Consider the following 23,574-nt stretch of genomic DNA (forward strand, 5'->3'; position numbering starts at 1 on the left):
AGCCTCAATCTCATCTCAGAAGTAAAGACTTTCACAGAAGAAAGAAAAAAAAAAAAGCAAAAAACACATCGACAATTTCCATATATAAACTTTATTCCATTTGATCATACAAAAATTTAAACTTAAAGAAAAAAATGAAAATATGCACCTTTTATGAGTCAAAAAGCAAAAGTCTTGTTAGCATTTGAATTGGTCTGCAAAAAAACCAAATACATTAGAGGTACAAACTGTGCTACAGCAGGTCTAAAAGAAGTTGTACACAGTCCTTTTGAAAAAGTTAAAACTGTTTTTAAGATTATTTATATTTAAATTTACAGGCACTGACCAATTTACAAATATTTACATAAACCAAAAACGACCTTAATAAACACTGTAGCTTTTTTAGCAGCCACCACTATTTCTTCTTGTGGAAAAGATATCTTTACAAACATTAAGCTTTTATTTATAATAATGTCTTATCTAGAACATTTAATAGTGGCTTACTGCCTAAAAATTCCAGTTTAGATTACACTCCTATAATTATACACAGAAAAAACTCTGATACTATCAATAGGATATAATCTCAACTTTGATCTTTCAGTTTCTGTTGCTTCATGTCACAGGAAAAATAAAAGCAGGAAAACAGGAAGTAAAGCAAAAGTGCAAATTGCACTAAGCTATCATAAAGCACAGAGGGCTTAATCTTTTCAAAATGTCTACACTGAACTGATTCTTCAATCTTTTCAAAATGTCTACACTGAACTGATTCTTCATAACAATTCCCTAACTGCTGTACGATACAGAGTTAGTGCTCATATTACTACAGTGCAAAATGTAGTTGTTTCAACACAAAATTTAAAGCAATCACGAGTACACCAAAAGCATGTGAGGTACTAATGAAATGCTATCGACACAAAGCCTCAGTCTATCCTGATGAGTCAAGTGAAGACTTAAGGCAATTGTCCAGTATTTCATGCCTCTGCAGTGATTTCACTGAAATAAAAGATTTCATTTTGCTTCAAGTAACTGAATAACTGACTCGAATCTTCACTTCACTAGAACAGACTCAGGCAACAAACCATCTACTGAAGGTGATACTTTAAGTATGTATAAATCAGACCCTTTCCAAAACAGTCCACACATCTCTTCAGTATTAGCATGTGGTACAAGTAATTACAGTTATAGCAAAAAACTTTTATTTGATAATTCTCAAAAAAATATTTTATTTGATCTCCTGAAAATTCATGCCATAATATTACTAATCATCAATGTAAACATTTTCAAAAATACATCTTTAAATCAAAGGGTTTTATTAGGAAATGTCATAATAAAATATGCATATATAAGTATGTCCTCTTAAGAATAAAACATGAAAACAAGAAGAACAATTAAAAAGAAACCATGATGAAGGTAAACAAAATGCATTATGATGTTACTACTGTTCTTTATTAAGAAATAGAGGCCAGTTATCTTTTCAGGACAGCAGTTCTTAACGGTAGTATACTGTTCAAATCTCGTTTGTTTTTCAATCTGTGCCATGACTGGAAGAGAAAGAAAAAGCATCCGTAAAACCTAAAATATATGTGGAACAAAAGACTGAAAGAAGAGTTACTAGAATGTTAACAGTGATTTCTCAAGGCAGTAAAATTTGGGGTGACTTTTTTGTGTCTGTGTTTTTATCTCCCAAGTTTTTAACACAGTAAAAGTATTGTTTCTGTCATCAGAAAGATGTTATTTAAAAACTTTACACCTGTGTAGTTCCAATTCATTAATAAAGAAATGAGCACACAGGTGGTACAAAAAGATGCAACTGACAATATTAACATTTATTCACCGATTTAGATAATGTCATTTAAAACAGCAAAGTAATTAATACAAAACCTTTGGGTTTGAGAGGGTAAGGAAAGATTACTTCAATTATTTGATTCACTATTGTATCTAGAAAGCCCTTTCAATTAAAAACTGTATTTATGAAGAAGAGAGTAAATCTATAATAAAGCACCTTATACAATACATCTAGAAAAGAAGAGTGAAAAGAATTTTTAAGAAGAGAAAAAAGAAACTGAAATTCTCGTTCATAAGCTAAAAATCTGGCCCACTACCAAAAAATCTGGCTGCAGATCTTTGCAGTTTGTTCTCACTTCAGTTGTTCAACTGACTAAAAGTATTGGTTTTATAGCTAAACAATCATAAATGAAAGCTCACCCATCAGTAAGAACAGCAATGCAGAAATGCTATTTTTGAGTTCTCAATTTAATCTGATAGAGAAAAACATTCCCTCTTGGGTACTTGTTTTGCCCTGCAGAATTCCATTTCATTTTAAATTTTCTATTCTGGTTGACAAACTGAGAGGGCGTAATTTGAAGGACAGCCTGTAACATGATACACTTGCATTTTTAATAATCATCAAAATAAAGTCTACTTCGACATCTCGGTAATGAAAAAATATGCCTCTAAAATGATCTTCACAAGTTCCTTGATCTTTTTATTCTATTTAGTATTCTCTCCTATATGTCTCATAATATTACTATACATATTTCTATCAATGTGTTTCTACTCTGTATTGTTGAATAACTTGAAGCTAGGAATCAAACCTAGCAAAATCACTGATGAAAAAATTCATACTGTGGGGCTTCCCTGGTGATGCAGTGGTTGAGAGTCCACCTGCCGATGCAGGGAACACGGGTTCGTGCCCCGGTCCGGGAGGATCCCACATGCCGCGGAGCGGCTAGGCCTGTGAGCCATGGCCGCTGAACCTGCGCGTCCGGAGGCTGTGCTCCGCAATGGGAGAGGCCAGAACAGTGAGAGGCCCACGTAACGCAAAAAAAAAAAAAAAAAAAAATTCATACTGTGGACTAGAGAGCTAAGGAATAAACTACAGTTTACATATATATAACTTTATATATACAAAATGTGTGTGCACACAAACACATACATTTTGTTTAACTTCTCAGAATATAAACAAAGATAAAATGGAGCTCTAGTTCCTTGTTACAGTGGGGTATATAGAAGAAAAATATGGAACAGACATGGTTTTCTTCTAAGGCTACAAGTTCCCTAATATTTTAAGGAGGGAAAGGAGTCCTTTAGGTTTTATTCATTCATTTTGAGAGCTTAATAAGCTCACTGTGAAAATGCTTATTTCCACAAAGTGAAAGCCATGTGAGTAAAAGCGGAGTCAGATCTCTCTGAAGGAGTATTTCAAAATTCAAGTAATAAATTCCCCATTGTGCCACATTAATTGCTTCACAACATAGGAACCAGAGCTGTTCTTTCCTATTACCTATATGTTTTTTTAATTTTCAAAGCACACTATTGCACTAATGTTCCTAGAGTTTAATCTGATGTATTGTTTACCTTTAAAAATTGATCCTTGATCATGTCAAACTTCTGCTTTTCATGCACAGCTCTGGCTGTATTTGTTCCATCAAAAGGTTCTACAATGTTAAATGCACATATAAACAAGAAATTATTAAAATGAGAACTTCAGTTTTTTATTTGGTTGAATTATATGAAATTGCCAATATTTGACAGTTTCTGACCTACACAGTAGCAATTACATGTGGTTTAGCCTAACGTTAGATTTATGTGTATAATAAATAGTTTTATAATAGCTATGAGCTGTCTAACAAGATAGATAAAATTCAGTGAGAAGATGTCTAAAAATGAAGTAAACAGCATAGGTATATTAAGTCTAAACCATAAAAATAGGTAAGATTTCTGAAGAATCATAGAGTCAAGAACCTACTGTGAGGTACCTCCCTGGTGGCACAGTGGTTAAGAATCTGCCTGCCAATGCAGGGGGCACAGGTTCGAGCCCTGGTCTGGGAAGATCCCATATGCCACAGAGCAGCTAGGCCTGTGCGCCACAACTACTGAGCCTGTGCTCTAGAGCCTGCGAGCCACAACTACTGAAGCCCGTGCACGTAGACCCTGTGCTCTGCAGCAAGAGAAGCCACCGCAATGAGAAGCCCATGCACTGCAATGAAGAGTAGCCCCCGCTCGTCACAACTAGAGAAAGCCCACACACTGCAATGAAGACCCAACGCAGCCAAAAATAAATAAATAATAAAATAATTTTAAAAACCCACTGATTTGTCTAGTAGGAGAAAGGTCAATGCCTTTGAAAGTAGAGGTTTAATACCAGGGAGGATGGAAGACAGTGCAGAGAATTATGGTGTGACTAAATGGCTTTTAAAAAATGCAGTGAGAACGGTAACTTGTATTAGAAATTTGGCAGTGAAACACAGAAAAACAGGATAGAGAAAAAAGTGGACAAGACAGGAAGAGAACAAAAGAAGAGATTTTATGTGTGTGTCTCCAATATTACTTTCCATGTCTTTACCCTCACCCCACTCACCCTTCATCCACAAAATAAGAGAGAAGAGTTCATATATAGAGATAAAGAAACTGATTCTATATAAGAGAACGAGGAAACTGAAGATAATAGTGAGAAAAGAAGGAGAACTAAAGGCATTAGGAGTGAGATGGGGGCTGAAATAATGCCAGCAGTAGGTTAAAATTACTAGAGTTGAAGAATTTGGGCATAAAAAAGAGAAAAAAAAGTACTCAGAAAAGCCAGTAGGATCAAGTCAAGAGTATTTTTCAAGGATGAGAAGACCTATGTATGCTGTAAAGCTGAAAGAAAGAGACTAGAGAGAAAGAGAATGAAGTTGCTAGAATGAGGGGAAAGACCTCAAAAAAGGTGCGAAAGAACAGGAAATTTGATGGAGATATTAACTTTAGATTTGTCATATAATCTAATCAGGCCCGTAATTTTAAAAACTCCTTTTGTTTATTTTTTTATTGCTCAGAAAGGCTATTTCAAAAAAGTTTATTGTCACAGTACTTTTCAAAATAAAATAACGCCATATGCCAAACTATCAGATCACACAGTGCGTAGCACTTTACAACTGTATTTAATATTCAAAAGAACCAAGTAACTAAAATAACATACACACACTGTGCAATTTAGCAAATGAAAACACCAAAGCAGGAGATTCAATTTCACATTTATAAACTCTTAAGATGTTGCATTATAATTCAAAATTAAAATACTCTAAATTTGATGTTTTCCTGCAAATGCCAAATCTCAACCCTTTATGTTACCTCAAGATTTACAAAAGTCATTCACTTGGCATCTGTGAGAACAATATTGCCTCTTGAAGTCAGTTTCCACTGACTTAAAGAAATATTAAACTACATGTAAATTAATTTTAGAGAACAGACTATCTGCAGACCATTTAATTTTTAAAGGAAAATCAATTTTATATTCATAAAAATCTAGCTTATATTCATTATCAATATTTAAGTATAAAAGAACTAAGTTTATTTCAAAGAATCATTTTCTTCTACCTGTAAGTCATGAAACTAAATTTCAACCAACTACAAGCATGAGAGGTGTGAAGACTGCTCAAATCTTACTGACTGGAAAGATTCAACACCTAAATTCGTGTTTATTATTTCTTACAACTAAAGAATTTTAAATTATTTTTTTAATTAAAATCTTACAATTAAAAGACTTATAAACCACTTCAGAACATAAATGTACTACTTTTAGATGAAATATAAGCTGAAAGTATTCAAGTAATTCTCTCAGTACTATGATGATAGTTGGATAGGAAATAGAGAGTAGTTGTGGGAAAGCTACCTTCTACACAGATGTATTTATTTTTCCACTCAATACCATCAGGCCTGGGAATGGCTTTGGCTTCACGAACTGAAATCATTTGACTGTTCCAGCTATCAAAAGAAAAACATTAATCATGTTAACTATTTTCTTAACTTCCCTTTTATTATTTTTATTATATCAGTAGTTAAGCCTACTCTGATCTTCTCATAGAACTGGAATTTGCTTCAACCCTCTGTACCTCGATCCCCATTTCCCCTTCTCTACTTCGTTTGTCTCCACAGCACTTACATTCTAACAATTTGCTTATTTATTATGTTATTGTGTGTCTCCCCTAAATAGAATGAAAGCTCCAAGATGCTGAGCTATTTGTGTATTTTTTTTTTTACTCTTCACCTAGTTGCTTAGTATAAACTAGGTATTCAATACATATTTTTTGAATAAATGAAGTAATATGAAAAATAAAGTGTAAGTAAGCAAAAAAACTATGTTCCTTGTTAACACCCCAGTAAGAATTTTTTATTTGGTAAGAGAGAGGTAATCTTCTTGTGTTGTTTTCTGGCATTATTAAATAATTTCTGTTCAGGTGCACCTCTACTGATACGATTTATGGTAGAAAATTTTTTAATTTTCCAGTAGAAGCAAGATGCTGTTTTAAGAAAAAAAATAATACTCTATGAAAACATATCGTTATTGCTGTATATCAGATGTAGATGTTAACAGTGAAGTTTTATTCAAGTAAAACAATTTTATCAGCATGCTTGAAGGTAAACTGTCCAGTCTTTAGTATATCCTAACCTTACACTGTTCTTTTAAATTTATAATAATTTTGTACAAGTTCAAATTATAATAATTTTATACAAGTACAATTTTCCTTGTTTCAAAGACATTTTAAAAACACATGACCACTCAGCTTGTATGCAACAGAAAAATGAGTTTGGGGTATAGCTGATATCTTTTTTTGCAGCTGTATTTAGCTTTCTCCATCATTTCAGTAGGAGAAAGACCACGGTTTGGGACATTCCAAATGCAACACTCGTCCTACTCTGCCTCTATTTATTAGAGAATCCATAAGGATATAATCGTGGGTCCAGTATGGCATTTGTTTCTGGAAAACTGACCAATTTCTATGTTAAACATGCAAGAAAATATTGCATCTTGTGAAGTTTGATAACTGAAAAGAATCCTCAAAGTATGATTTTCTATTTTTTCTTACCAAGAATACAGTTTAGAAATAGTTTGCAAAGACAGCTTTAAGTTCTTTAAAAATATATATCAGAATTTATGTTTTTTAAAAATAAGTGGGTTGTCAAAAAGAAATACTTAGGATTGGTTACAGTAAGATGTTTTAGATCCTTCACGTATAGCAGCTCTGTTAGTTTGGACTCCAAACAGAAAAGAAGTACACTGCTCTACTGGTCCAAGTGTGTTACCAAAATTTTCTTTAAAATAACAATGTAAAGGGGAGAGTTATATAACCACATTGCTGACCCACACAAAATTACAGTAGAATTACACTTTGTGCTACTTCACTTTATACGGCATAAGACAAATTTCACTAATAAAATGAACTTTTTCCTGAGACTACTTGTTTCTAATTTCAACTTATAGGACAGTGGAATCTGCAGTAGAATTAAAATAGGAAATATTATGTTAAAAGGGAGTGGACTGATTTTTTTCTCTCAGACAAGTTTAAAATATTGAAATACTGTATCCTGCTGTTAAACTAAAACTTTTACTTTCTTAAATCAAAGGAACTCTCCTCACCACTATATTTCTATTAAATCCAATCCTGAATTTATATTACATGCCAGTATTTGATTCTAAACTGGATCACAGAAACGTATGTGACACATCCATATTCACTTTTTCATCCCTAACCAGATAGTGTTTAATCTTCAACCTATAATCAACTCAAACAATTCAGTTATTTAAATGACTGTATCATTTGAAGTACTTCATAGAGGAATTAAAAAAGAATATTTGAACCACTACTATTTGGACTGATTCAATCTACTGCATTTTTGAAGAACTTTCAAATATTTGAAATTATTAAATATTTCAAATCATAAACATGATACATAACTTATATACTACTTTTAATCTTAGAGGTGAATTTAAATGTAGAATTCAAATGGTAATTTAGAAATATTTTCCCTACACATTTCCTTCTTTAAAACAGGTTCTAAACTAAGCCTTTTATCATACCATATTTCTCTACCATAATTTGCTTGCCATGTGAAAATCTATCATTGTCACTCAATAATCAAAGTATAAAATAAGATACAATCTATAAAAGAGGGATGTTTCAGAAGAGACTAGAACAACAGATATGGGACTTAATCTAAAACAGATCTGATAATGTGTGATAATCTTTTGAATATAAAACAGATATCTGACTATATTGGTAAGATGCTCACTTTTTTTCTTCAGTAATGATAATGAGCTGGTACTCATTTATTAATTCTCTTCTAGCCATTCTTTTTGTGACAAACAGAAAGTATTTTGAGACAATTGATTAAATTGGAAATGCAGACTTCAGCAACATTACAAAGAAAAATTTTAGTCTAATAAAGACAAAATTATGTGTCTGATACCACATGGCTGCATATGTGCTAAGACTAGTCAAAGTAAGTGAAAAAATTGTATATTTTTATTCTATTACTAAGGGCTGGGAAGCAAACAATCAAACAAACAAACACTTTGTTAGGGATTTCAAATCTTGTAAACAGAGAAAAAGCTTGACTCTAATCCTAGAGTTTTGTTTTGTTTTGACTGGCTCCTCTTCTGCCTGACCCTTTAAATGCTGGTGTCTATCAGGACTTTGTCTTTTTCAATCTTTTTCAAATGCTAGAGCACCCATCCGGGCTTCAGTACTCTAATGTTTCTTTCCCAAATCTTCTTCTCCAGCTACTAAGCCCCACGCCAAAACTTACAAGTAACTATTGGAAACTGCCACCTAGATGTCCTACAGGACATTGTTTACTCCATTGTTTACTCCAATCCTTTCCCAAGCAGCTAAACAGCGCTGGAGAAAAAAATGCAACCATATTGACCTTTCCATTTATGATCACTTTAAATTCAAGATGACTTAGCTCAAAAGGATCCTAAATGCTACTACCCACCAATCATACTATATTTCCATAGTTAATTCACTCCTTTACTCTTCTACATGACAATTCATACCTTCTCCTCACTTGTCAAATCTACTCCCTCACAATCCTTCCCGGCTGATGTCCATGCTTCATTTCACTAAAAAAACTAAAACAATCAAAAGATAGTTTCCTCTAGCTCCCACCACATCAACCTGCATTTGTCTGTATCTATGTATTCTTTCTTTTCCTCATTATTATTAATGAATTGTCAGCGCTTCTATTCCACTTGTGCTCTAGATTCCAATCCTTCTCTACTCAAACAAGTAGACTGCTCAACAATTTACTACAATTTTTCTGGTATCACCAATTTTGCCATAAAGATGGCAACATTTTTCCTTTCTAAAAACAAAATCTCAACCCTGTTTAATCCTCCAATTTCTACTCCACTTTTTCTGCTCCCTTTACAAGTACGTAAATTCCCCTAGAGAGTTAGCTACTCTACCTAAATCCTTCCCTCCTTTTCTCTCTTTAGCTCACACCAATGACACTTTTTTTTGATAGGTAAGAAGTGGATTTATTTAGAGAGAAACACACTGCACAGAGAGAGTGTGGGCCATCTCAGAAGGCGAGACTGGTCTTGGGAGAAACACACTCCACAGAGTATGGGCCATCTCAGAAGGTGAGAAAGGCCCCAATGACGCTCTTTATCCACATTATTCCACAGAAGCTGCTCCTGTCAAGGGTCCAGTAGCCTCCACATGGACAGATGCTTCAATGGTCAGCTTTTAGTTCTCATCTTGTACTTGATCTATCAAAAAATGTGACGCACATAATCACTCCCTCCTCCTCAAAACGTTTTTCCCCCTTGGATTCCAAGACACCACATTCTATTGGCTTTCCTCCTTTCTCAATGATTCTTCCTTTTTTGATTACTATATATTAGTTCCTTCTCATACCTAATCTATTTTTATTTCATCTCTGTATTATGACATTTTTCAAAGGGAAAAAATGAAAAGCATAAAACTTAAAAGCAGTGCAACAGTGGTTAATATTTTGCCACATTTGCTTGTGTGTGTGTGTATATGTGTATGTTTTGAACTGACCCTTTTGTTAAGCTGTAGACAGAGTGAAACTTCATTTCTTTATCCTTTGGCATATATCTAAGAATAAGGCTATTCTCCTTTGTAACACCAACAGCATCAAGAAATTAATGTTAACTCAAATGCCTTTTATAATTTTTCCACCCTCTCTACAATCCGATTGTAATCCAGGTTCATCCATTGTATTTGATTGTTCCATCTCTTTAATCTGGAAATGTTCCCTCCACCTTTTTTTTTTTTTTAAGGTATTGACTTTTTGAGAGACTAGGCCAGTTGTTTCACAGAATATCTACATTCTGAATTTGTCTTTCTCTCTTCACTGTCATTTAAAACACTCTTGTATCTTCTGTATTTCCTGTAACCCTCTTAACACTGGAGTATCTAAGGGTTTAGTCTTCGGACTAAACCTTTTCTATCTATATTCCCTTGGTTTTCTCAAAAAGTTTCCTAGCATTAAATACCATCTACCTGCTGACAACTCCCAAATATAAAGCTCTAACTGTGACCTCGCTCCTGAACTCTAGAGTTGTATATCCAACTCTCTACTCAGTATCTCTACTTGAATATTTTGTGGGTATCTCAACCTTAAAATGTTCAAAATCAGTAATGTTCCTCCCTTGTCTTCTGCATCACACCTAATGGCAACTCCACCCTTTCAGTTGCTCAGGCCAAAATCTTAGAAGCCATTCTTGGCTCCTCGCTTTCTCTTAGGTCACATCTAATCTGTGGCAAATCAAAATGTAAGTGGAATCTGACCACTTCTCATCCACTTTCACTGCAACCACCTTTACCCAAGCTACATGACTTCTCTTAGATTACTACAATACCTTTCTAAACAGTCTCCTTGCTTCTGCCTTCGGCTCCCCCTTCAGTCTATTCTTATCCACCAACCAGGATGAGCATGTTATAAACTAAATCAGATCATGCAATTTCTCTACTGAAACCCCTCCAGTGGTTTCCCGTTTTACCCAGAGGAAAAGCCAAAGTCATCAAAATTAACCACAAGACCCTACATGACATGGACTTCCTTAACTCTCAGACATCATTGACTTCTACACTCTCTTCCAGTCACACTGGTCTCTTTGCTGTTCCTTGAACATGTTAGGCAAACCTCCACCTCAGGGTCTTTGCAGTTGTTTTTCCTTCTGTTTGGAAAGCTCTTCTCCCATATAGACACATAACTCACACCTTCCTCTCCGTTGGGTCTTTATTTCAAAGGTCACCTTTTCAGTGAGACTGTCTTACCAGGCTAGGTATTAAACAGCAATACAGGTATTAAAACTGCAACAACTACACACACCAGAATATCCTTTCTTGCTTTTGCTTTATTTTTCTCTACGTACCACCATCTAACATACTGTACATTTTGTTTACTGTCTATCTCTCCATACTACAAGATAAGTTCCATAAAGACAGTTTTGTTAACTGCTATATCCCCAGTGCATAGAAGATAGCTTGGTATAGAGTAGGCACTCAATGATTTATTGATGAAATAAAATGAGGAAAAAATAGTAAGAAAGGAGATAGAAAAATTGTCCTTTGTATTTCCTTTTTCAAAAAAATGTATGTATTTAAGTATATAGGTATGTATTTTTAATTCAACAAACTAGCAGTTAATGACATGTGATTGGGCATCCAGAAAATAAAGAGAATTATAAAACAGATACCTTTTAAGGTTCCTAGAATCTCCAGTATCTATGAGTCTGTAAGATATTTAGAATTTAAAATTTTCTTTTCTTTTCTGTTTTTTTGCTAAATTACAAAGTGATTAAATTCTGACTATATGTTTTTCTAGACTCCCAAACCACCTGATCTTTTTTTCCTATTTTGTCAGTTCCTCGTTCCTAGGTACATTTCTAGAAACCTGGCTTCATTTTAAGAATTTTCAGCAGCAAGGTTTAAGGAGAAAGCTGCGAGTGAAGTAGGTAAGAAAATCTTTTTAATGGTCATTTTTAAATGGCCATATAAAATTTCTGCACCATTCATACCATGTACTCAAGCATCCTTTCACAGGCACTTAATTCTTTGTCTTCAAGTAAAGGGAGTTTTTTAATAGTATCTCAAAGTTCAGAAAACATCCTTACAAATGCTTCTAATGGCTGCCAGAATTCTTCCGCACAGCACCTAGTTCATTACCATGACTACACTCTTGGCTATGCTCCCTACAGTCAAATTTCTGAAAATATCTGGTATGAAACAACAATGCACTATATGATGAAACAGTAGGTGAAGATGTCACCTAAATCATGTAGCATCATAACAAGTGCGTCCAAAAGTTCAAAACCTCTTAGCCAGATTCATTTGGCACAGCAAGCTAGTTTCTGCTAATACTAAAATAACATACAAACCCGCACATCTACCATTTTGTTTCAGTCAAACAAAGCAGATGATTTTCAAAGTATTTCTCTAGATGCTCTAATCCTAAACTCTACATGGCAGAAAAATATCTTTCTTTTATGAACTTTCCCCAATATCTAATTTACATGACACAACAGACGATGCTAATACAGTCTAACAACTAAGAAAGTGGTTTTAGAGTCACCTGAATTTGAATCCCAGTTCTCTGGCTATCTAACTGTATCGTTATGGGCAAGTTTCAAGTTCACAAATTCCTGAAGTTTGAAAGGGGGTTATTGTGAGGATTAAATGAGATAATACATGGGATTCACTCGGCATACTGCAGGACACTAGGTAAACATTCACGAAACACTAGCTATTATCATTGCAACATCTTAAAAAAATCTTAACTCTAGAATAACCTTTATATTCTCTATGTCCCATGTCTCATACAGTCTTAAATCTTCCCTCATCTTTATATAAATGAAAGCTCCTTCCTTTTTATCTTTGTTGCCTAGACTTACATTCAGGTCCTAGTCATTTTTAACCTGGATTATTATAACTTCATTCTTATTGAACTACTTTTCTTCAGCACTTTTCTTACTCCTTTTGTTAACCTAATTCAGTAATTTCTAAGTCACCTTAAGGATCTCTGACTCATATCCATAATCTTACTTTCAGCTTCAAAATTATTTACCTATAGCAAGTATTTTTCAAGTACCACTACCTGGCGTTGGGCTAGGTAATGGAGACACAACCATAAACAAAACAGGCAGTCTGATTGATAGAAACTTTACTTGGAGGAATGTAAAGAACATTTCTTCCTTCAGGTCCTATGTTTCAAATCATCTTATATGAGTGAAGTTTCTTTAGAACTCCTGTATGATAGCAGATAATATCAACATTTCAGTAAAGTATCATAGTTAAGAGAGTGAATTTTGCAGTCAAAACTATCTGAAGTATTCCCCTTACTACCTGTGTGATCTTCGGGCCAGTTTCCCCACCTCTCTATATGCCTCACTGGTAAAATGGGCATAAAATAATACCAACTCATTTGGGTATTATGTAAACTAATGAGATAATACATATAATCTGCTTAGAACAGTTTTTCCCACCAAGTAATAGCAATTTATTAGGCTTACCATTACTGTTCCCCTCTCCAACCCTCTTCAAACTGGTACCCTATGGTCATTGTACCCTCCTCCTCTAACTGTACAACTCCTAAGTTCTCTCATTCATTCTCTCCTTCAATCTTTTCCAAATTGATCAGAAGAGCTGCAAACAACCCCTAATCCCACTCTATCTGGACTAAGAACTCCCGTAAGAACTTTCAGTTATGGCCAGCCTGACTATACACTTTACTGCTTCATGTTTATGTATCACCCTCACCAAAAAAAAAAAAAAAGGAAAAGGAGTATTCCTTGATTTGTATATCATACAAACACAACTATTTATTCAGATATCAAGTATTAAGTAGAACTTTTTCCAAGTTTGTTTTAGCTGTGTTTTTTATTACAAATTTTAAGTTCCTGGAAAACAGATGTTCCATACTATACAGCACCTACACAGGACCAACACAAACATTTATTCAGGCCCTACAGTGGAAAGAGGTGGCTAAATATAAAATGGGATCACTACTGAAATCAACTAAAACTGGGCTTATGGAACTATAATTTTTTTTATTAGCTAGAAACAGGAAAGCTATTTAGTTTCTAATAATCATTAGATATTAAATTTTATAAACTACACATTTTTGGAGTAGTTTACAACATTGAAATTGATAAATACAGTTTCTGACCCAATTCGTAGCATTCACTTATTTACAAACGAATAAACACAATTTGAAATTTCACTTACTCAAATTCTGTAGCATAATATTTAAGAAAGCCCAGTAAGAGGTCCCCAAGATTTGATTCATTCTTTGAGAGGTAAGGAGGAACATTACATGGAGCTTGATGTACAAGGTGCAGCTGTATAGCAGGACTAAAAGATTCCTATCAAAAAGAAAAAGGGAAAAATGTGAGGCCATTTAAAAACACACCAAAAAACTTTATAAATCCTAACATAAGGCTGTCTGAAGAAGAGAGAATTTTCTTTATGTTGGCAATTTGGGAATCTGAAGACTTTCTTCCAGTAAAGGTTTTACCAATGTTTGGAGTAGGCCAGAAAGGACCTGAAAAACTAAGATATTCTAACCCTGACTGAGGTGTATCACTCAGTTAACCAAATGAATTCCTATGGTAGCAAAAGATTTTCTAATTCATAAATAAAACCTTACTGTACATACCAAGATTCCATCCAATAATATTTAGATTTCTTTATAAATGTATATCCTTCTTAATTATTTCTATAAAGAGCAGTTGTACTTTCTGAAATGTATCAAGGACAAGATGAGAGCTTTCTCCAACTGTCACTTAAAATTTCTCTCAAAGGTCATATAAGTAATTTTAATATATAAATAGTACTTACGCTGATTCTAAGATTTTTTGAAATTTTATTTCATTTTGTATTTTGTGTCTTAGAGGGAACAGAAATAATGATGTTCAACATGAATTGAACTTGCAAAGACAAAGAAGGCAGGGAAAAGAAGAAAGATACGAAATATACCAGCAAGCAATATTCAGCAATTTACTTTTAGCACAATATGCATAAAGGAGGATATCATCTGCTTGCAATCCAGGCCCAAACAAGATACTTATTAGAAAGAATATTAATGAGTACTTATTCTTTTTGCCTATGGTATGCCATTCATTTTCATATCTGATCTTTCCTCTATTAGTAGCAAGTTATGGCTCTAAAATAAACTAAATGAACTATAGAAATTCTCAAATAATACATATCCATTACATTAGAAAATACTCTTTCTCAGGTAATTTTCACAGTGCCCTCAAGAAAGGTTTTCTATATTCCCCTTTGCCATCAGAAAAGAAACAAATTTAAAAAACAAACAAAAAACCCCAATTGGTTAAGACAGCAAAATGACAACTACACTTAAGGTTCTCAACTACCCAACAGATCAACTTTGGGTTTAAAGATCATAATTCAATTAGTAATATCTGAATAACTCCAATATTTAAAAAAAATAGAGGGTCCCCAAATAACTAAGTGGTAATACTGAGAAATAGGGTAGTGCATCTAATTAATGATAGTCCTCAAAAAATATCAGTAAAAACAAAGAGCAAGAAAATAAAATATTCTCTCCCTGCCCCATTACCTATAATTCTATCAATAATTTTTAACTACCAAGAAGTGATTACCTTTCTGTCAGAAGAAAAATTCTACTCCAACCACAACTCACAAAGTTGGCATTCCTAAATGTGGGGCTTCCCTTACACTTCTAACAGATTTAGTATTACATTATATGACTCAAGTAGAAATCTTATTTGTCTCTAGGACTAGGGGGACTAGGAGAGAAGCACTAATTTGTAATAAAGAGTAAAAGCAGAAGGAAGAGCAGGTTTCTTACTTGTCTTGCTCTTACTTGTTAAGTGTAAAATTGGACTTAGGATAACATTATTTAAAACTGTAGGGCTTCCCTGGTGGCGCAGTGGTTGAGAGTCCGCCTGCCAATGCAGCGGACACGGGTTCGTGCCCCGGTCTGGGAAGATCCCACATGCCGCGGAGCGGCTGGGCCCGTGAGCCATGGCCGCTGAGCCTGCGCGTCCGGAGCCTCTACTCCGCAGCGGGAAAAGCCACAACGGTGAGAGGCCCGCGTACCGCAAAAAACAAAACAAACCAAAAAAAAACCTGTAAAACTGGCTCCAGCTCTGACGTCGCCTGTGCTCCTTGAGGAGTGACGATACCACGGAACCGGAGCCATGACTGAGGCTGATGTAAATCTGAAGGCCTACCCTCTTGCAGATGCCCACCTCACCAAGAAACTACTGGACCTCGTTCAGCAGTCATGTAACTACAAGCAGCTTCACAAAGGAGCCAATGAGGCCACCAAAACCCTCAAGAAAGGCATCTCTGAGTTCATCGTGATGGCTGCCGACGCCGAGCCCCTGGAGATCATCCTGCACCTTCCACTGCTGTGTGAGGACAAGAATGTATACCCTATGTGTTTGTGTGCTCCAAGCAGGCCCTGGGGTGAGCCTGTGGGGTCTCCAGGCCTGTCATCGCCTGTTCTGTCACCATCAAAGAAGGCTCACAACTGAAGCAGCAGATCCAATCCATCCAGCAGTCCACTGAAAGGTTCTTAGTCTAAACAGGTGGCCTCTGCCACACTCCCTGCTGACTCCTACCCCAGGGGTTATGTATCATTTGTCTGTTAGCATATAGTATTTTGAGCTACCTTCTATCGTTATAAAATATTATAGTGCTCAAAAAAAACTATATAATTTAACTAATATTCTCTAGGGAATTAAACAAAAAGGTATAAGTTCAAATGACAGGGAAAAGAAAAGTGGGTCACTGTTTAATAGTTTCTGCTCTGAAAGCTTCTTATTTTGATTTCTAGCACCTAGCACAATAAGCATTCAACTTATGAAATGATGCTGAGACAGAGCAGCCATTTTCTTACCTGAAGTTTAAAACTGTTTGAACCCCCTTTAAAATTTTTATTTTGTTCAATAATTTAAAGAAACATATCAGTAATTGTGAGATTAAAACTATAGAGTTGTGAGACCTACTATATTAAAATGCTGAATGACCCTGAACCAACAGTTTGGCCAGTGTTCTCTTAGCTTCACTCTTCTTTTTCAAGGTCATATATGAAAAGGGCCATGTCATACCTATTGAGGGAGAACTGAAGGAGAAATCCAAGCAAACAAACAAACAAAAAATAGGATCCAACTAAAAGAAGCTACAAGTAAATAGGAATTCTATTTAACCTTAAGTAATCCCCATTCTTGGTAATCATTCATATTACAGAAAGATTTTCTGCTTTAAGAAAAATTTCATTGAAGAATTTTTTAAAAGGAGCTCCCCAACTGCATTTATGTATTGAAGAACAATATATGTTACTTCAGATAGGATGAGGGCACGTAAGCAGCAATCCAAAAGCCAAAGAAATAAAAGCAGCCTTTAAAATTCCAATCTAAATCCAGAGAAAAACAATTTAACCAATACAATATAACATCTATTTCTTAAAGCATTTTTTTCTTTGGATTATTGATATTTACTGGTTTAATTTTTTTTAACTTAGGGAAGATATCTCTATTATTTTTTAAGGTTATATCTTATTTGGGGCTTCTGATATCCAGATATGTAATGACTAAATCCTGAAAACATTTTCCAAATGATATTTAAATGCTGAAGACACATATCTTCCATTTCTCTTCACAATGCCAAGTTGAGAAAAATTTAAATAAGTAATCTCTTGAAAAACATTTGAAAAGTCTCACTGTTTTTGCCCATATAATTGCCTAGCAAAAACACCTTTTGCCAGACTCCATGATCTTTTGAGGCTGTGTCATCATATCTTACTTAACCTTCAAAGTTTGAAAATTTGGATAATTAAACACTTTCTGGACTAAATTAGACTGGCTGAACTTTTACTTGGTAACTGTTCTTTAAAATGATGTATAGCTTAAATGAAAGATGACTATTTTCCATTTCTAGGCAAAGAAATTTAAGTTGCACAATTTTCTAACAATATGAATTTTTAAAGCCTAGAAACGTTGAGGAAGATCTCAAAGAAAAGGATAAGTGATATGGAGCATTTAAGTGGAGTTCTACCTATACAGAAAGAACTAAATGATACATTGAAGTTCTACCAAGACTTCTTAATTTTATGCAGATCACCACTAATCTAGTGATGTACATTAAAGGCTGATCATTAAATTGCCTTTAAACTACATCTGATATGAATGAGATCTTTAAAGTTTTGAAAGGAATGTAAGTATTTAACACAAAGTAGAAGTACTATTATGAAGTGGTTAAGAGCATGAGCTCTGGAGTCAGACCTAGGTTTGCAGCCTTGTTCTTCTACAGCTATGTGAACTTAACCAACTTATCTAGCTTTCCAAAGGTTAAAGCTCTTTCATCCATAATATAAGGAAAGTAACAGTATTCACAGGGTTGTTATACAAATTAAATGATACAATGTATGGAAAGCATAGTAGCAATATTATCTATTTATTAATTTTTCAGTATATGCAAGGCATCATGATTATTTTAACTATACATTTACAACATAGTATGTGGTTACCTCCTGCAACTTTCAATGCATTATTGTGGAATTACCTTTGGCTTCTGAGAATAGGAAGATACCACTAGGGAAGGAAACAAATATAAGTTGTCTTGATAAATCTACCTAGCATAAATCTAGGTGAATCTCATAATATGCTTGCATTAAAATAAAGATCCCTTCATATGCCTAATCTGAGTTTATATATTTAAACCTTCTCAACTTCATTTCTTTAACTCAACAGTAAATACTCTGTCCTCAATCATTTATGTTGCTGTTTCAGTCAATAGTTAAGTAGTAATGGTCGATAATGCTATATATCATGATATAGTTTTCAAAGATAAAGATGTTTATAATCTTTCATCCTTTCCTTTCATAATTTAATAACACAACTGAATTGAAACACCATACCAATTTTTTAATTGAAAGTTTGTTACTGTGAAGTTTTAAATCATTCTCAAACTTATTTATCAAGCTGAAATTTTGTCATATCAGCTTTTCTTAAAGGTATATAAATATATCTGTATAGGAACAATTAGATATATACAAATAAAATGTAGTAAGCAATTCAAATTAGATGAAATGGTATCTTAGTGACTGCTACTATCATTTTGCCTTTCCATAGGCAGCATAGTCTAATGGAAAAAATACCAGTTGCTGCATCCATAAGTTGTGACTAAACAGCCTGGATCAATCATTAATCTTTCTAACACTCAACTGTGAAACAAAGGGAGTACTTTAGAAGTTTATTTGCTTAGGATTGAAGATACTGTATATAAAATTTATATGTGCTGATATAAAATAGATACTAAATAAATGATAGTTACTGTTAGTAATAAGAAACAAGCTAATTTCCTTGTTCCATCAGATGGACCACTGAAAAAAGTGCTCCACTGATCAGTTTACAGGTTTCATACAAAACAAAAAAACCTGCTAAGAGGGGGTATTAAGTCCTTATCCATGTAAGTATCAATCTTATAGTAAAGATAATGTGGTTTAAATATTTATGACAATGTAAGCACACATGAAAGCAAATTAAGACATTCTTAAGTCTAGTAGGGCTTGCTATTAGTACTTTTTAAAGCCTTGGGACTGGGCAGGTATTAAATCTATTTCCTGGTTACAGGTGTAGAAATAAGATTATTAGCAAAACAGGGTGGAGAATATAGGCTTAGAGGTAGTACATGTGAACAAAAATCAGGACCCTGTCATGGGAGAAAGCTAGGTGATTAGAAAAATGAAACACAGAAGTAAAAATGAGGTTCTTCAAACTAGAATATACTAGTAAGAATATGAGTATCTTATAAAAGTAATACCTCTGTCTCCCAGCATAGTGCTATTAAACTGAAATTTCATCAGTATTTTACAATAGTAAAGAGAGTTCCAAGTAGTACATGGTTTTAAGTGAGATCTCTGTAGAAGCATCTTTTCAATACACAATAATAGATTCTTTAAAGGGTAAGTTTAACTTAGATCCTTTGTATGTTGAAAAATATATGCAGCTCTTTCTACACTGAAACCTAGGTCTTAAAGAAAAATAAAGTTGAGACAATGTAATGAAATAGTAAACACCCAGTCATTATCTTTGACCATTCAGTATGAGCTAAAGAATAAAAACTATAGAGGGAGGAAAACATTCAAGAATAGGCCCAAAAGTTCATGTTATTTTCATTTCTATACTTTCTGATGCTTTATCATAATGCTTAAAAAAGCATAAATACTTATACCTAGCTATACTGTAAACTCATTATAATAGTTCTTCACAGCAGAAATTTGTTTTTAAAAGGAGGAAGATAAGATAGCCAGATTCCAAAAGGTTCTTGTGTTAAACAGTCTCTTCTAGTAGATGACACCACAAACTGGGAGACCCCCACTACAGCAAGACTCTATTTACAGTGAACCCTTTATTATCCAGTACCTCACATGTGTGTATTACAAGAATAATTGATGTTCAAAAACGAGAACATTAGTTCTCAATCATCAAAGATTAAATTACATTTAATTTAGGTTCCATGTCGATATATTTATTATATTTCGTCTGATACATATAAAATAAATAAGTTCTTTGAAAACTGATCACTCAAGATGGATGTTATGTTTTCCTTTGTAATATGACTATTTAGTAAGTTTAGAAAACATCTCTTCTTATAAGTTTATGAACTAACAGGTAAAAAATTATGTGGTTTCAGAAGGTTGGTCAAACATTCTAAACAAGCTGCCTAAATATTATTTCCAAAAAAAACCAGGAACAAGAATGACTATGGAAGAAAACAGAAATGGTAAGACTATAAACAAAGAAACAGCAAATTCTGGAAAAAAGAACACAAAAACTAGAAAAGAAACAGAAATACTCATATAGATTATGAATATGTACATTACCTAGGTTTCTCTAAACTCAAACTGAGTACATACTAAAGTTTTTCTAGTAGGCACACTTCATTTCTTGAGTGTTTCCAATTAACTTCACCAGGGTTCTTAATAGTGTACACACAAGGATAGTGTACTAATGTTACCACTTAGAATATTACTTGGTAAGATCAAATGAAAGATAAAAAGATTACCCAATTGTTCATCATCTTAATTTTTTCCCCTGATTTCAAATTATACATGTTAGGCTATAAAACTTCTGAGTTACTAACTAAAGATATGTTCTAAACATGAAAAAAAGTAGCAAGAAAAAACTGGTAGCATGAAAAAAACTGGTATGGGTCCAAATGGGCCTTCACCAACTAAGTAAATTTAATTCCCATTAGTGATAATCATGAGCATCACACAAAAAGTTCCACCATTAATATGAATGACAAGATTGTCTGCCAATAACCAAATAAAATAGCAGAGTCTTCTGAAAAATTATATGAAACGTTTTTGCACTCTAGTGGCCAATGCCTCAGTCTATGTAGAAAATGTTATCATATATTTAGAAGGTAATTAATACTACTTTTATATTCACGTTAATACTGCACATAATAGTTCCACATATACTTGTCATAACATGTATTGTAATAATTTATAAGGAACACTTACTGGGTAAATTTTTTGGATGGATGGAAGGATGGGTTCAGGTAGGGCTATAAAAAGAAAAAGTTTAAAACTTCCGTGATTCACGTAATTCATTTTACAAAGCAATAATTTGTCAGCTACACCCCAGGTATGAGACTATATGGGTTTATGCTAAAATTCAACAGCTTTCATATACTTTGTGAAATTAATTCTGATCCCTAAAAATTTAAATTCAAAATACATCTAAGTTGACAATTTAAGGTCTATTAATCAATTACATATATTTCTATGTAAACCAATGTTCCTTACATGATTTTAGAATAATAGGTCATCAATAAATGGACACACATCATTTGGTCCAACATCAGACACACACACACAAAATAAGCAAGACAACTGTTGTGCTACAGATATTAAAAAGACATTGTTAAGAAGGATGTAGCTATCAAAACAAAAAATTTTTAAGTATAATCCAATGGCACTACATCATAAGAATAACAGCTCTATCATAACTGTCCCTTTATTATTTAATTTCTTCTAACAATAATACCAAAATTGAGATAGTTTTGGGAAATTGATCTATTGGGAAAAAAACTGAAAAGATCTTCAACTTCATTAATATATTTTTAAAAAGAAAACCTCAGCAAAGGTTAGAAATCTAAATCAGGAGATTTGTACCAATCTGCTATGTAATAAATAAAATTTCATACAAAAGAATCATTATCGTCATATGTCACCGCATTTTTTAACTGCCATTCTGCACCCTTCAACAGCTTTACCCAAATCCAACCTCATTAAATGTGCTAACTGTAATCTCACATCACTATAATGTAGATGGAATAACATGAAAGGCAAAGTGTTTAATATTCACAATATAAGAAGTAACTGTAAAATATAGTGTCTTGAATATGGTAAGATACAAATAATACATTTTCAAGATTTCTTTAAGATTAAAGACCAAATATAGTACCGCATGATAAACTATGTACTTAAGAATTAGAAATACATTACATATACAGTTGATGCTTGAACAATACAGGGGTTAAGGGCGCCAACCCCTGTGCAGTCCAAAATCTGCATATAACTTTATAGTTGGCCCTCCATATCTGAGGTTTCAAATCTACAGATTCAATCAGCTGCAGATCATGTAGTAAGTACTGCAATACATATATACTGAAAAACATATGTATATAAGTAGACCCGCACAGTTCAAACCTGTGTTGTTCAAGGGTCAACTGTAATTAAATAAATTCAGTTATAAAGAATCATTACTTCACTTTTAATTTGCTATTTAGCCAAAAAATTTTTAAATGACTCCTGGAATACATTAATGAACACATAATCAACCATTATGACCAATTTACATGGTTTCCAACTATGATTATAAATGTATAAATTTCTACCACATAGTACAAAGTAGGATGCTTTATTTAAATATCTCTTCATCATGCTTTATTCCCAAGTTGAAAACTGGAAACTGTAATAAAATAAAATTCCATGATAGTATGGAACATTCACAGTGTATGATTAAGAATATTAGGGGAAAAAACTCACTTGTTACTTACCAGAATCACTCTCAGGAAGTAAGGATACATATTTTTTTTCCCCAAAGACATTCAAATGCTAAAATTCTAGAAGACCCTACAAATAAACTCAAGTCCCAGTCACTTAATTCTAAAAGCCTCTATATTTGTATAACATTTTTAATGGCTTTTTAATAATTTTCATTGTAGTACAGAAGTCAAATTGGAAACTTTTATTAGAAATTAGTTTAATTTTTAAATCTAAAAACCTGAGTTCTATTCCCATGGAACACTGCTAGTAAAATAAAATTATAACTTAAAAAAGGATGAAGAAAAGACTGTAGAAAATTAGAAAAAAAATATTATCTCATTCTAGTTATCTAGTTATCTCATAACTAGAATGCTAGGAGAGAAAAATAAACACAAACCACTGGTATAGGGTCTTTCAGTAGATAAAGAGCCTTTAGAACTAAGCAATTTGGAAGCTTTTGGGGGCAAGGTTATCATTCAAAAAATCCCCTGCCTTACAACCTTAAAGATTTAAAAACACTCGTCATTAGAGAAGCAGTTAAGCGTACCCTGTCAATTATTTATCAATGCTATCCTGATAGTAACCTCAAAACACTTAGTAGTTTTTCAAATGTTTACTTTATTCCAAACCAATATACACTCTGAAAGAATCTCTCTGTTACAACATCTATTTTGATTTCAAAATTTTGGACTTCAATCTTTTAATTTTCTCTCTCAAAAGCAAAATAAGACAAAAGTTTATTATTGCAGG

At 33.5% G+C, this 23,574-nt stretch overlaps 1 protein-coding gene and 1 pseudogene across 12 annotated transcripts in view; one reads left to right on the top strand and one right to left on the bottom strand.

Annotated features, from left to right (window-relative positions):
• Window positions 1–1,361: 1,361 nt before the first annotated feature.
• The window catches only part of TENT2 (terminal nucleotidyltransferase 2), a gene marked incomplete at its 5' end in the record, with an annotated part of 52,190 nt that continues 29,977 nt past the window's right edge, over window positions 1,362–23,574 (bottom strand). For all 11 annotated transcript variants that reach the window (XM_079702195.1, XM_079702194.1, XM_079702188.1 and 8 more), the window contains 5 exons: window positions 1,362–1,520; window positions 3,337–3,416; window positions 5,630–5,721; window positions 13,998–14,134; window positions 21,295–21,338. In XM_079702195.1, the coding sequence (XP_079558321.1) occupies window positions 1,446–1,520; window positions 3,337–3,416; window positions 5,630–5,721; window positions 13,998–14,134; window positions 21,295–21,338 (428 nt within the window). In that variant the 3' untranslated portion in view covers window positions 1,362–1,445. The remainder of the gene's footprint in view (window positions 1,521–3,336; window positions 3,417–5,629; window positions 5,722–13,997; window positions 14,135–21,294; window positions 21,339–23,574) is intronic.
• On the top strand, window positions 15,959–16,347 carry LOC307052397 (NHP2-like protein 1; annotated as a pseudogene). The gene has a single exon. The product of its transcript is annotated as an NHP2-like protein 1 (transcript).

This window comes from Hyperoodon ampullatus (genome assembly GCF_949752795.1).
Source record: "Hyperoodon ampullatus genome assembly, chromosome: 4".
In the NCBI taxonomy this organism is placed as follows: Eukaryota; Metazoa; Chordata; class Mammalia; order Artiodactyla; family Ziphiidae; genus Hyperoodon; species Hyperoodon ampullatus.